Source organism: Paramisgurnus dabryanus, chromosome 16 (genome assembly GCF_030506205.2).
Source record: "Paramisgurnus dabryanus chromosome 16, PD_genome_1.1, whole genome shotgun sequence".
Taxonomy (NCBI): Eukaryota; Metazoa; Chordata; class Actinopteri; order Cypriniformes; family Cobitidae; genus Paramisgurnus; species Paramisgurnus dabryanus.
The window spans coordinates 32,589,892-32,604,629 of record NC_133352.1 but is presented as its reverse complement, the minus strand read 5'-3'; the positions used below and the strand labels follow the sequence as shown (position 1 = coordinate 32,604,629).

At 38.5% G+C, this 14,738-nt stretch overlaps 1 protein-coding gene across 3 annotated transcripts in view; it reads right to left on the bottom strand.

Annotated features, from left to right (window-relative positions):
• Window positions 1-14,738, bottom strand: part of ppp3cb (protein phosphatase 3, catalytic subunit, beta isozyme) — a 43,604-nt gene that overhangs the window by 26,856 nt on the left and 2,010 nt on the right. The window contains exon 1 of one of the 3 annotated variants that reach the window (XM_065275259.2): window positions 12,011-12,061. The exons of the other annotated variants lie outside the window; for them this stretch is intronic. Within the exon in view, the coding sequence (XP_065131331.1) occupies window positions 12,011-12,044 (34 nt within the window). The 5' untranslated portion in view covers window positions 12,045-12,061. Of the gene's footprint in view, window positions 1-12,010; window positions 12,062-14,738 lie in introns of those variants that run through there. 3 annotated transcript variants of the gene reach the window in all.

Genomic DNA, 14,738 nt, shown 5'->3' with positions numbered 1-14,738 from the left:
CAGCCAAAGGTTGGCATTCCACCAGTGAAGCGCATCACACAAACACACACACTGAGTCATAACAGCCCACATGCTAACCCATTTCTACATCAAAAAAAATAAAAAATTGTGTTTTCAAAATGTATTTTTTAGGCTTTATTCAAGCATTTGAGCCATACAGACCCGCTGCGCAGGCCAAAACAGCAACTGTGAACTTGAGATCGAATCAAGCAAAAATAGTTCAGTCTGTATCTGTGACCGTTCACAAAAAAACTCTCCACATTAGATAAACAGAGGAATGTTGTTATTTTTGCCGCTGAACAACAGATCATAACCACAACAACTTTATTGCTCAGGGATCATCTCTTCTGCCCTGCCCACAGGAGCTAATGGAGTTCTTAGTTATGTTATATACCATGCAATATTATATAATTGCAGGTACATTGGTTTATTATACTAATTATTTGGTACTCTTTGTTATAAATCACAAGGCTATAAAAATATAATTATTTAGCCCAATAAAATTTACTGCTGTCCAAATTAGTATGTGTCAATTATGTTACTGCTAAACTCTGTTACCAAGGTATGTATATGTGTGTATATTTCAGCTATATAAAACACTTTTTACAGAAAATATTAAATTGCTATTACCTGTATAATCTTGTGATTCATGACAATGGGTACTAAATATGTGTAAAAATATAACTATTAGAAAAAGCTAAAAAATAATGACTTTGGACACCAAATGTACCTGCAATTATATAACCACCCTCTCAAATTAATCTCATTGCTGTCAAGGACAAGTAATTGAGATCTTATCAATGTAATCTCATTTGCAAATGTCCTTTCCTGTAGGTATTTTAAGTACGATTATAAAAAAGTATGACTACACAAAATTGGAAATGCATGCATTAAATTACATCACAGCCATATCTTGATTTTTTTTATAAAGGTTAAGCTTGTCTAGAGTATATTTCTTTTTATGAGAATGTGTGTGTGTTGATCACGTGCATGTGATGCTTGTGAAGTTTGCAGTGTGTGTGTGTGTGTGTGTGTGTTTGTCAGTGCAGTGTATTTGCCTGAGGAGAAAGTGTTATGTAAGAGATCTTTGCTGCATACTGCACTTCAATAATACACCCATACTGCTGCTACATAAGGACACATACACGTACGTACATCCATACACATACAATAAGAAATAAAATACAAAGACAGATTGGATTTTTTAGGGTTTTTCTCCATATAGTTGCTGTAGTGGACCTCAACACCCTCCCCAAAAAAAGTACTTTTAAACCACAACTTCTCGTCTTGCACTAGCCGTGTGATGCGCCAGTGCGACCCTACATATGACATAATCATGTCGAAAGGTCACGCGTTACATATGTTTTAACATTTAAAAAAATAAACTGACACAAAGACATTAATTAGTATCAGCCCACATACAACAACGTCTGAACGGTCCGCTTTTTCCCCACTTGTAAACACTGGAGTGGTAGTTTTGCATACGTCATGCGTGACCTTTCAACGTGATTACTTAATATGTAAGGTCACACCGGCGCATCCCAGTGTTAGTGCAAGACAAGGGGCCCTGTCATAAACCCGACGCAATGCAGTGCAATGCGCAGCGTTAGTGTATTTTGCTAGCCTAGAAATCTAGACGCACCCTAGCGGCCGCAAAATATATTTGCTGCCAGGGTTTAGTCTAGGCACTCACAATACACATAACCGGTCCAAAAACCAAAATTTGGTCAGGCCAATCACATCGTGTGTAGCGTCTGTGGGGCGGGCTTAACATGATGATGACAGAGCTGCAACGGTTCCTACTTGAAAACAGAGAATGGCGGCTGCTGCTGCTGGCGAACAGCTATCTTTTGAAGCGGCTTTGGCCGCGACTCTGGAGGACTTAGACTTATGTTTTTCTTTGAGAGAAGAGCAAATAAACCCTACTGAAGTCCTTTTTAAGCAAGAAAGATGTGTTTGGAGTTTTGCCGACTGGTTACGGTAACTACGTCACCTTCTTCGTTGCTCTGATCGTCATAGCGCTATCCTATTGCGTGCAGAGGCATTTTGAGGGACAACCTTATATCCCGCCCCTTGCATTGAGCCGTTTGTGTGAAGAGTTGCCAGACCTTACATCTTGATGTAGGTCTGGCTAACCAGGCTAGTATTTTGCTATTTCCAACCTGGTGCAATTTTGCACCCATGGGCGTTCTGGTCTGAAAATGAGGTGTGTTCAGGCGCATTGTTGGCGCGTTGCTATTTTGAGGCAACTAAAATAGACTACGCCATTGACCAACTAAAACCTGGTCTAAAGTCAATTACGCAATATTGTTTTTGTTATTTAATGAGCGCATTAGTAATATGCGCCTATAAACGGGAGGACAATGCGTGTTTGCTTATCACATACATGAATGCGCAGCAGCACACAAAAGTTTTAAAATATGAAAAATTAAAGGATTAAAATGTAAAAGATTAGAGTCTCTTGGACATAAATGAGGACAGACTACAAGATGTTAGAAGGTGTAAAGAGCTGTCTAAATTTTGCATCTATTTTTAAATGTTTTTTTTTTAAATGCTACCCCACGGATTTATTGTATATGATGAATTTGTACCTATGGATATGAGGGATTAGAACCGTTTTTATGTAATGCTTTACAAAAAAAAAAAAAAACGATCAAAACACACCCATTACTCATTACGAGAATAGGAACAACCCTTTTAGACCGTGCAAAAACCATTTCCCCCCTCTTTTTAATTAACAAAAGTGGAATCGGACACGCCGTGCATCATGCGCTTTAGACAATGCGTTTAGATCGTTAAAATGGGGCCCAAGAACGTTTAAAAGTAATTTTTTTCCGAAAATGACGATCGTTTCGCTAGATAAGATCCTTGGATCGGTTGGGATTGTTTAGAGCTTTTTAAAGCTGCATTGAAACTGTAAACTGTTGAGGAACACTTAATTCAATTCAATTTTATTTATATAGCGCTTTTCACAATTGGTAATTGTTTCATAGGGTGACCATACGTGCCATTCTTCCCGGACGCATCCCGTCCAGGATTTTGTGTTCGTCTTCCGGAAGTCGTATTTGTCGACCGCATACGTCATAGAGGATTATTATTATTATTATTATTACAGAAAAGCAACCGTTACATTTTAAGGTAAGAATGAAATTACGATTGTATATCTTATGTTTTTAACTGAATGGCGTATGCAGTCAACAAATACAACTTCCGGAAGACGCACCGAAATCCTGGACGGGATGCGTCCGGGAAGAATGGCACGTATGGTCACCCTATGTTTCAAAGCAGCTTTACATTAATAGATGTAGGGGAAAACACAGAATACCACCCATATATATATATATATACACACAAACCTCAGCACCACCCACTTTCCGCCTCTTTGCCCATTTTTGGTTATCCAGAAGTGACTCGCTGCCAAGATTGTAATAGTCGACTCCACCCACTTCAAAAATGCTTACCTATGGGTGATGTCACGGACAATACGTCCATGTTTTATACAGTCTATGGTTTGTTTTCCAGCAATAAAAACATAAATTGACAAAATGCTTAGGACCTTGAATGCATGGTTATCCCTATTTGGATAAGTGTTTGCCAAATGCATAAATGTAAATATTTTTCCTCAGTACACATTTACAGTAGAGATATTTACATACATTTCTACTTGGCCCCATGAGCGTAGTCATGGATGCAGTCATACAGCATCCTCTCATGTCAATAAACACAGACACAAAGTTCATCTTTTCACAGGGGTTTTATGCAAATAAACATGCAGGATAAAACCCCGACACATGTCAGATAATCAGCCACAACAATGCAATGCAACTCCATGAATCATTGATCAGAGAGCAGAACGCAGCCGCGAAACACAGTGTGGGCTAAATATAACGCTGCTGTTGCAAGATGCGAAACTCAACCTCCACACACACTTTAAAAGCCTTAACAACAAACACACACCATCGTGGGTTATGAGAACATGTCCATTTATGCATTTGCCAGATGTAAGCTATATATTGTCTGCGTAGAATAAACGCGTTGTTAAATTTAGCATCAAGCTACGGCGTAGAACCTACGAACGACTATAAATTACACTTTACATGTGACATTTTGCTCGTCTAAATTTTCTTTAATAGTTTTTTTTTGTTCATAAAAACCATGGAAATGAACAAACTAGGCAATAAAGAGGCTGCTTTGGGTTTCGAAAACTTTCCTAATATGCAGCGGTTTATCTTTGCATTTCTGTCTCTTTTCCGGCGCTCCCTCTCCATTCTCACCTTGGTTCCCATCTGTATGATACTCTCCTCTCAGAGTAACACTTACAAAACGCCCGGCCCATCCTCCCTTTACACATTCATAAGCGATGAAAAGGATTGTCTGCGGATCCGTTGAGCCTGCTGGAGCCCCACCACTGCTAACACAGATAATGGCCTAGAATCATACTTTGGGAAAGTAGGGCGTTCGCAGGCTCGCACTTGTTCCCGGACCCCAGAGGTACGAGAAGAGGGACTCATTCAGGTCACAGATGTGCTAGAGCTTTCTCTCGCTCTCTCAATCTTTCCATCTTACCCTTTTTTCCCTGATCATTTACTGTACTTTTGCCCTCACACTGTCCTGACCTGCACATTACAGAAACTCTCATGCAACAGTCTCAATAGCCCAATCCAAGTCATCTGACTGACATGTTAAAGGTGGGGTGCATGATCTCTAAAAGCCAATGTTGATATTTGAAAACACCTAAACAAACACACCCCTACCCCAATAGAATCTGGACCTTCTTTTGATAGACCCGCCCCACACATACGCAACCCAGGCAACGATGTTGGTTGGTAGACACGCCCCTTACTGCTGATTGGCTACAAGTGTGTTTTGGTACTTTAATCACATGATGGGTTACTATTCCACTCTAAAACGGGTCAAAAGGAGACAAACACAGCCGTTGGGTTAAATTAACCTAAAAAAGTCCATATTTGACCCAACAATAGGTTAAAATAATCCAGCATTTGTTTGTTGAAGCAACCCAGCATAGGCTAAATTACAACCCAGTGTGTTGGGTTCGTCCCTTTTTGACCCAAATGCTGTGTTTTAAAGCACAATATTTAAGTAATCGTTCAGACTTTGGTTCACAACATCAAACCTATTTCTATTTGGCCCCGAGTGACACAACGTTACATTTTGGAGGTGATTTTCCAGCCACCAGAGGTTTGAATGAGGTGTTGAGTCAGCAGTCTGTACACACTGATATTTACAGCGAGTATGAAGTGCACTTCTGCATTTGGACCGTTTCACAATATGCAATAGATCACAAAGGCTCCAACGATAGCATCTGTGGAAAGGAATCACATGAAATACCTTTTGTTTCAAAGCAGATTAACAAAAAAGGTGGCCTCCAGTAAACTCTATGTGAGACTATCTGTGTCCGAAATTGCCTAATTCCATAGTATAGGCAAAACCTCAGGATGGAAAAAAACGGTCTATTCTGCTTGTGCCAAGATTTCTCAGTATTTCCTCAGATGGACAATATTTTATCCCAGAGTGCCACAGGAGGGAAGGAGCCACCAGATTCAAAAAGCACACATTAAACAATTCTGTAAAAAAAATAAGATGGGTGACCCTTTTCAAGTCATACCAAAAACACTTTGCTAATTGTTAAACTGTACTTGTTTAAAGGGGCCATTGCATAAAAATCTGACTTTTTCTATATTTAAAGGAATATTCCATTTTCTTAAAAGAAAAATCCAGATAATTTACTCACCACCATATCATCCAAAATGTTGATGTTTTTCTTTGTTCAGTCAAGAAGAAATTATGTTTTTTGAGGAAAACATTGCAGGATTTTTCTCATTTTAATGGACTTTAATAGAGCCCAACAATTAACAATACGTCATGACGTCACAGAGGACGAACGCGAAACTCCGCCCCAGTGTTTACAAGTGTGTGTTGAGGATGAGGACCGTTCCTACGTTGTTGTATGTGGAATGATACTAATTAATGTCTTTGTGTCAGTTTATTGTTTACAATGGTCCGCAAATGTGCGTTTTATATATGTAACACGTGACCTCCCTACGTCACTACGCATTTACGTGAGGTCGCGCTGACCGGATCTAGATGAGAAGTTGTGCTTTATAAGTGTATATTTGTTATTTTTATTGTCAAAAATGACAATCGTTTCACTAGATAAGACCCTTATGCCTCGTTTGGGATCATTTATAGTCCTTTGAAACTCTGTTGAAAAAAACTGTTGCGTGAGTTAAGTGTTAATTGTTGGGCTTTATTAAAGTCCATTAAAATGAGAAAAATCCTGCAATGTTTTCCTCAAAAAACATAATTTCTTTTCGACTGAACAAAGAAAGACATCAACATTTTGGATGACATGGTGGTGAGTAAATTATCTGGATTTTTCTTTTAAGAAAATGGAATATTCCTTTAAGTGCTATAACTGGGTTCCCAGTGCTTCTATCTACCTAGAAAATGTGAAAAAGATCAACCCAGTTACTTAGGGTGTTTTCACATATGTTGGTGCGCACCGTGGTACGGCCTCGGAGCGCACCAAAATACATTGTATCATTTTTCAGTTAGTTCGGTCCGTGTTCACATTTTTTTTTTTTTTTGTCTCTGACAGCTCTTACCGTCTCATGACCACCACCACGTTTCCACGAAAACCAGCCTGACAGGAAGAGCGAGGCTACCAAGATGTGGAGATAAACGATGCACGTCTTTGCGAAGTTTCTTTGCTTTAACGTGAAATTCCGTAGCTGTTCTATTAAAGCCTTCCTCATGGAGCCGTTTGCTAAAAAGCCCGTAATGTCACTATTTGTGTGTGGAGGACAGCTATGCATTTATAAAATCATCAGCTCAAACGTAAAGGAGACAGCGAATCTCTGCAACGGACCAGGATTGGCTTGTTTGTTGTTAACCCACAATATAACACCCGGCTCACGTCACACTCACAACGGAAGCCCAGTGGCTCAAACATGTGGAGAACTTCCTGAATTTGGTTCGGCCCGAGGTCTAGCAGTGTTCACACCACAGGTGGGTCACCCCAGAGTTCGGCGACAGCCGCTCTGAGACCACCTGTTTAGAACGGTCTCGGAGCGGCCGTTTAGTGCGCACGCGAGTGCGGCTGTTGTGTTCACACTGACACAACGAACCATACTCGGAGCGACACGTCATTTGGGCCGACCTAAACAGTGTATATGTGAAAGCACTCTTGGTAAACCATTCTCCAAAAGCATGTAAAAAGCAGGTCATTGAAATTTGGCTTTCCTTATCGCTAACTTAGCATAATTCTTGCCGTTGTTTTAAATAGGCTTCACACGAATGAATGCTGGCTGCCAACAAATAAATGTACCTGTCTTATCAAAAATCGTGTGTCAAATATATTTTTTTTCATATCTTTAATATTGATTGAATAAGGTCACATCAAAGATTGAAATCATAATGAAATGAATGGCTAAAATCAGACTTTGATGCTCATTATCTCAGAATTTGATTTTGAAACGGTAATATGGTTATTACAGACTCGGTCACATATAAAAAAGTGTTTTGTCATAATTGTGCTGCTATTTCTCACACATTTACACATTTGTATCCATTTATAATTGAACTATTGTTAGAAAAGGGCTGGATGAATGATTACAGTGTGAATACTTGTCTATTATAGACAGTTATATAAACGATATCCACTTTAAGTATATAGAGAAAATAGTATTGAAATATTTGCCTGCAAACTTAATTTTTAGCAAGTGTTACAACTAACCCCCTGCCTGTTACAATGAACCCCACCTATGGGGTAAGTTGTAACGTTTGCACTTCTTTCATGTTTGGTGTTATTGTCCAAGAATGGTAAGTACTAGAAACAAACTTCAAATTTTCCTTTGTAGCAGAGATGTGTGTGTTGCTTGATCAAAAAAGCGTTTGGTTGTGCCCCGCTCTCCTCTACTTCATGTAATTCAGTACATTCAGTAGTCAAGTATGCATTTTAGGATAAAGGTATTGATCCTCCTTTCAGCCACTTGTGCTGAATTATATCTATAGTGTTGTTTTTTAAAGATACAGAAATGTATCATTCATAACCACTTAGCAGTAGCATTTCATTTTAGCCTTAAGATATTTTCCTACAAATTAAAGGGATAGTTCACCCAAAAATTAAAGCTTTATTATAATTTACTCATGTCGTGTGAACCCCCAATGTCTTTCATTGTTATTCAGAACCCAAATGTAGATTTAATAAAGTGTCACCACCTCAGTCACCATCCACTCCCATATTAACCAGAAAACCCTTTAAGCTTAAAAAATGGACCCAAAACCGTTTAAATAATTCCACTCAACTTGTGTCATATAAGTTAAGTGTCCTGAAGACTTTTAAAGTCCGTTCACACTATAACCATAAAGATAGGCTAACTGTTACTATAAAAAATATAAATCTTTTGTATTAAAGTTCACACCACAACTATAACCATAAAAATTAAGAAACGGTATAGTTTTTTCCCAACTGATAAACGATAAACCATTGACAGCCAATCAAATCTATTTAAACTCATTGCTGTGTTCCATACCATAAAATACCTCAGTTATCCAGATATATATAGTTGCTGTGAAATTGACTACGTAATGCTTTTTATTCTACTACATTGACTATGCCAAAAGGTAAGATATTAAATTATACAACACTATTATTCACGGTTTAGAGCAGTATATTAAACTTTAAAGATCTGAAGCAACATACAACTGAAACCGAGGGCAGTCGAACACCCACGATGTTGCTCTAGAAACACATCCAGTGTGCTAGATGCAACATCCTGTAATTAAACCGTTGACAATCTGAAATACATCATCCAGTGATCACTATAAGACGGGCCTGTTTCAGCCACATGGGGCCACAGAAACTATGAAAGACTTTACTTCAGGAATGAGGGAAAGAAAGGAATCGAAGGAATGAGATCATAAAAAAGAGAAAAACGAAATGAAAGTCGTTTGGTGCATATGAGCCTGACCCAGATTAGTAGGTAACAGGGCATCACCAGCTTTTGTCAGAGGGATTTTACAAGCACCGTTTGAAGTTGCGCAATGAATGCACACTTTACGCATAAATATGTCATCTGCACACATGTATACGGAGAGGAGGCGAGACTTCAAGCTGACAAATGGGCGAATAAACCAATCAAGGAGGATGAACTGGGATGATTGACAGGTCGGTAAATACAGGAAAGAAGTTAGCAGTGCAGATCTGCTGGATTTCTAGATCACATAAATGTTCTTGGTTTTGAGCGGCCTTATTAGGTCGCTCTGCAATGTCCTCTGTGCTCTAAACTAACACACAAGTATATATGTTAAAGAAGCTAAATTTAGTCTCATCGTCTTCTTCTTTTCCCTTGCTTTTTCACTATTCTCAATTTCACCTGTTTTGAACCAAATCTGTGGACGGGTATCTGCATGTGGCATATATCTGCATATGTATCTGTATACCAATGATCGTGTGTTGTGCAGTAATAATTTAAAATATATTAAATATCTTAATTTAAGGTAAACAGCTTTTGTATGTCCTCCATTCCAGGTTAAACGTGCACATTGCTGTAAAGATGTACGGCGGGGCTTTATTATATCTATCTAGAATTAATTGGATCATGAATAATGGGTGTTTTATACTACAATGGAGTCAGAGCTAAATTTGAGTTTGCAGTGGACTGTGAGGTTTTTTTTAACACTCACTTAAAGGATTATTAGGAACACCTGTACAATTTCTCATTAATGCAATTATCTAATCAACCAATCACATGGCAGTTGCTTCAATGCATATAGAGGTGTGGTCCTGGTCAAAACAATCTCCTGAACTCCAAACTGAATGTCAGAATGGGAAAGAAATGTGATTTAAGCAATTTTAAGCGTGGCATGTATGTTGGTGCCAGACGAGCCGGTCTGAGTATTTCACAATCTGCTCAGTTACTGGGATTTTCACGCACAACCATTTCTAGGGTTTACAAAGAATGGTGTGAAAAGGGAAAAACAGTGCCAATTGGGCATCGTTTAAATGCCACGGCCTACCTGAGTATTGTTTCTGACCAAGTCCATCCCTTTATAACCACCATGTACCCATCCTCTGATGGCTTCTTCCAGCAGGATAATGTCACAAAGCTTGAGTCATTTCAAATTGGTTTGTCGAACATGACAATGAGTTCACTGTACTAAAATGGCCCCCACATTCACCAGATCTTAACCCAATAGAGCATTTTTGGGATGTGGTGGAACGGGAGCTTCGTGCCCTGGATGTGCATCCCACAAATCTCCATCAACAAGTAACATAGCAAGATGCTATCCTATCAATATGGCCCAAAATGTCTAAAGAATGCTTTCAGCACCTTGTTGAATCAATGCCACTTAGAATTAAAGCAGTTCTGAAGGCGAAAGGGGGTACACACATATAACAAATGCATTTACAGATGTTCAAATACAGAGAATTTACAGTTTTAACCAGCGCTCTGCACTGTTCATAGGGTCACTTGTCAATGGTGTCATATCCGGCTATGCTCAGTTTCCGCTTTTGCTGCCATAGAAACCATAGGGGGATTTGACTTAAAGGTGCAGTGTGTAAATTTTTGCGGCATCTAGTGGTGAGGTTGCTCATTGCAACCAACGGCTCAGTCCACTCTCATCCCTCGCTTTTGAAACGCATAGAGAAGCTATGGTAGCCACCACCGAACAAACATGTCATCATTGGAAAAAACTTAGTAAAAAAGTTTGTCAGTTAAGGGCTTCTGTAGAAACATGGCGGCACAAAATGGCGACTTTCATGTAAGGGGACCCTCGGTGTATGTAGATAAAAACATCTCATTCTAAGGTTATAAAAACATAACAGTTCATTACGAAAGGTCTTTATACACCCCTGATCATATAGTTTTGTATAATATTTTGCATTTATGTCAAGAGATCCTTCTAAAAATTACACACTGCACCTTTAATGTGGCACTGCGCACACCGTTCGACGGGTAACATTAAAGTATTGTAAGTGCAATTCAAAAGCAGTACTGTTGTGGCGCTATCGTTCTACTAATACACCAATCGATCTGCGCAGCACTGTATACGTATTGTTGTTTCTTCTATCAAGCCACAATGTGGACTTGCATTTTAATGTAACGATTATAAAACTTAACTACATTATATCACCCATGAAAATTATTTGTGAGTCCTGTCAGTTCGACTCATTACAACAGTGAAGGTGAAGACACTCCTTCATAGTGTCATCAAGCAATGCCGTTGTTGTTGTTCGGCGACCTCTAGTGGAGAAATTACATATTGCATCTTTAAAGGTGATGCAAATTTTTTGGGCACCTACTGAAAAGCAGTGGCGGCGGGTGACTTCTTTTTCGAGGGCGCACGATGCGAAGTTCGTCACAACATGTATGTAGCCTGTCATGTGTGTGGTTCCTTTTTTTCAAAATATGTGTTCTACGCATCGAGAGATCCTGTGTGCATCAAGTGTCTTGTCAAAATAAGTGCCTGCTGCAGACGCATCTAAAGGGTTTATGATAAAAGAGATGCTTGCGTTTGCCAGATACTCACATAATCTCATGCGTAATCAGAGTTTACTGTTAAGGGAGTTTCTTTTATCATAAACGGTTTCGATGTGTGTACAGCAGGCACTTATTTGACAAAACACATGATGCATATTGCGCAACGAACACATATTTTGAAAACGCAACAACACATATGACACTCTGAACACTTATTTTGAATTAGCGCCCCTCGGATGAGCAGTCACGAACCGCCACTGCTGTAAAGAAACTAAGATAAATCATTATAATTTAATACAAATTTAAAACAATTCATGCATTCATTTTTAATGCATAAAAAAGTTTGAAATAGTTCTTCGTCTGCCATAGGTCAAACAAACGCAGTTCTACCAGTGTTGCTGTGTCAGGCTTGCATGTTCAAGCACACAAGGAAATATTTTAACAGCATTCTAGAACGACAGTGTGTACAATTTTACAGGTGAATTAACCTATGAATGACTTACAGTTGCTTTTAGCTTCAGGTCCCACCCAGGACATAGAGAGAGAGAGAGAGAAAGAGAGAGTGTGTTAGTTCTCAGTTACATACATCTGCATGTATTGGTGTATGCATGCTCAAGTCAACATATCTGATGACCTGTAACATATGTCTGTTGTGTGTCTGTGTGTGTTTGTGCCTCTGTGTGGGAGGAAACAGTTTTCATCATATTCCTGCAGTCCTAGATCACTGTGTGATGTGAAATTGCCTCTCTCTCTCTCTCTCTCTCTCTCTCTCTCTCTCTCTCTCTCTCTCTTTCTCTCTCTCTTTCTCTGCATTGCATAATTTAAGTGGGCAATAAAGTTGATTATCTCAATATCTGGTGAAAGGGGCAGCACTTTATATTGCGAGTCCTGTTTAAAACCAACATTCTCATATGCATAAAAGCAGAACAGAATTGTGTGACTCTACCCTTACTTTTTCTGCTGTTTTAATACTGTGCACAGTATGCAAATTTATACTGTATGCATGAAATATCCAGACGACCTTTTGTAGTAAACCACAGAGCACACTGCACTCAACTTTGTATAAAACAAGCTATCAAATGCATCAATGTAAATGTACCAAGAAAAGTCTTGGTTTCAGAAAAACATAACCCTTCAGTGAGTTTATCCGGGTGATTCTCGTGAAAGTATACTTATGAGGTGTCATGAAACATTTTGATAAAACAAAGAAATGCAAAGTAAGACTATTAAAATAAAAAGCATACAGTTACAAACATCTCTTCATGTACTATTTTGCACATTATTTCAAATGACATCAAACAAACCAATTTGGTTGTTTTTTCCACATTTAAGGGGGAAATTCTCATTACCGCAACGTGTCCATGACTGGATTTGGGTTCTTTGACATGGAAATATTTATAATTAAAAAATCTAAAGAATAAAAAGCTCCAGTGCATGTTATACTATAAACATTAACAGTAAAGAAACATGTGGTATTTGGTGATCATTGGTAAATGTAGAGACAATAATACAGAAAAAAAATGTGTCCAAGACCAATTTTCTCATCCTCCGCAACAATTTTCAATCATTGTTTAAGCCCTCAAGGAACTAACATAAAAAAATAAAAATAAATAGTTGGAAGGGACATAATTGACTGTGACACTCAAGATGGCTACCAGGTAAGCAGTTCTTATTTTTTCTCTCCAGATAAAAGTTGAAATTTGTTTGTCATAATACCTAGACAACTTTTTAGTTCTCATTACCGAAACATGATTTGTAAATGCATATATTTACTGTAATGTCATGTTGCGGTAATGATAATTTTTGATAATGATAATCTAAAAAATAATAATTCTATAGGAAATATTTTTTAAATCCTCTAAAAAAAATGGTTATAGTAAGTTCAGACCTTAATCTTATATGTGAAAAACAAATGCTTTTTAAAAAATCTGATGCTGGATACCTTCTAAGTCTGGATTTCGTGAGAATCACCCATCCTTGTTTTCAATAAAAAGATAGTCACTGTTATCCTCAATGTTCTAAGTCGCTTTGAATAAAAGCATCTCATAAATGCCTAAATGCAAATGTGAACATATGTAATTGCTAGATTTTTAAAGAAATAAATGATGAAGGTGATAATGACCTTCCTGTTCATAAATAGGAGCTTCCCAGTAGGACCTAAGGGAAGCACCACAGATGCACGTAACGAGGTCATGTGACAAAATTTGACACACATAATGAGGTCATGTGACAACATGTGAAACACGTATTGAGGTTGTGTGATGATAGTGCAGTATACTGTACCACTATTTCCAGTTCTTATTTTTACATAATACGTACCATTCTTAAATATTAGTCAATATTTAGTACACATCCAACTCAACTGAGGGAGGATGCTGGAAACAATAGCATGCACGTCAATCCATCAATCTGCTGTCATGTATCTAATTCCCTGTTTCTCCCACTTTTCATCCTCTACACCCTTCACACACCCCCCTCTCTTTTCTTTCACCTCCCCTCGCTTCATTTATCGGCAAGCTGATGTCAACACTCCCAGTCTCTCTGTCGGGCTTTAACATCCCGTTCATGTTGTGTGTTGGCGCTCGGCGGGAGGCATGCATGAATTAACACAGACATGATCTGAAGAAGGTGTTGATCTTTGAAGCCGTTTCTTTAATGCTTTAGTTCTCTCTGTGTGCACGTGTGTTTACCTGTGTATGCAAACACAGTTTATTCTTGTATCAAAACTGCTCCGTTCTTTAAAGCCGGGGACACCTATTAGTACCAATCATAAAAAATACACTGCGATGCAATTACCAGAACCTGGTCATTACTGTCGCATTACTACATTCCTCTGGGAAACAGATGGCGGTGAGCTGCATTCTGTCTAATGGTGAACGCGGCACATAATATCCTGCGTTAATGATGAAAATCATCTCAAATAATACAGCTAGTTACTCAGTGTGTGCTTGGGTTTCATTATTTAAAAAATGCCATTTTCACGACTGTTACACCTCCTTCTACACTAAATGAACAATAACAAAAAGTAGGGATGCACATCAGGTGCCACTGTAATGCTATGGTGTTCAATTTTGGAATTGTAATAAAAGTAATTACCATGTTTTTGTTTAAACATGTTCTTGTAAATACTACTGTTATTAACCAGTTATTGACAATGCATGCATCTGTATCATTGCACTTGCTCCTGTTCACTAACTAAATCTGGGTGTTAACTAAATCCCAACAGTTAAA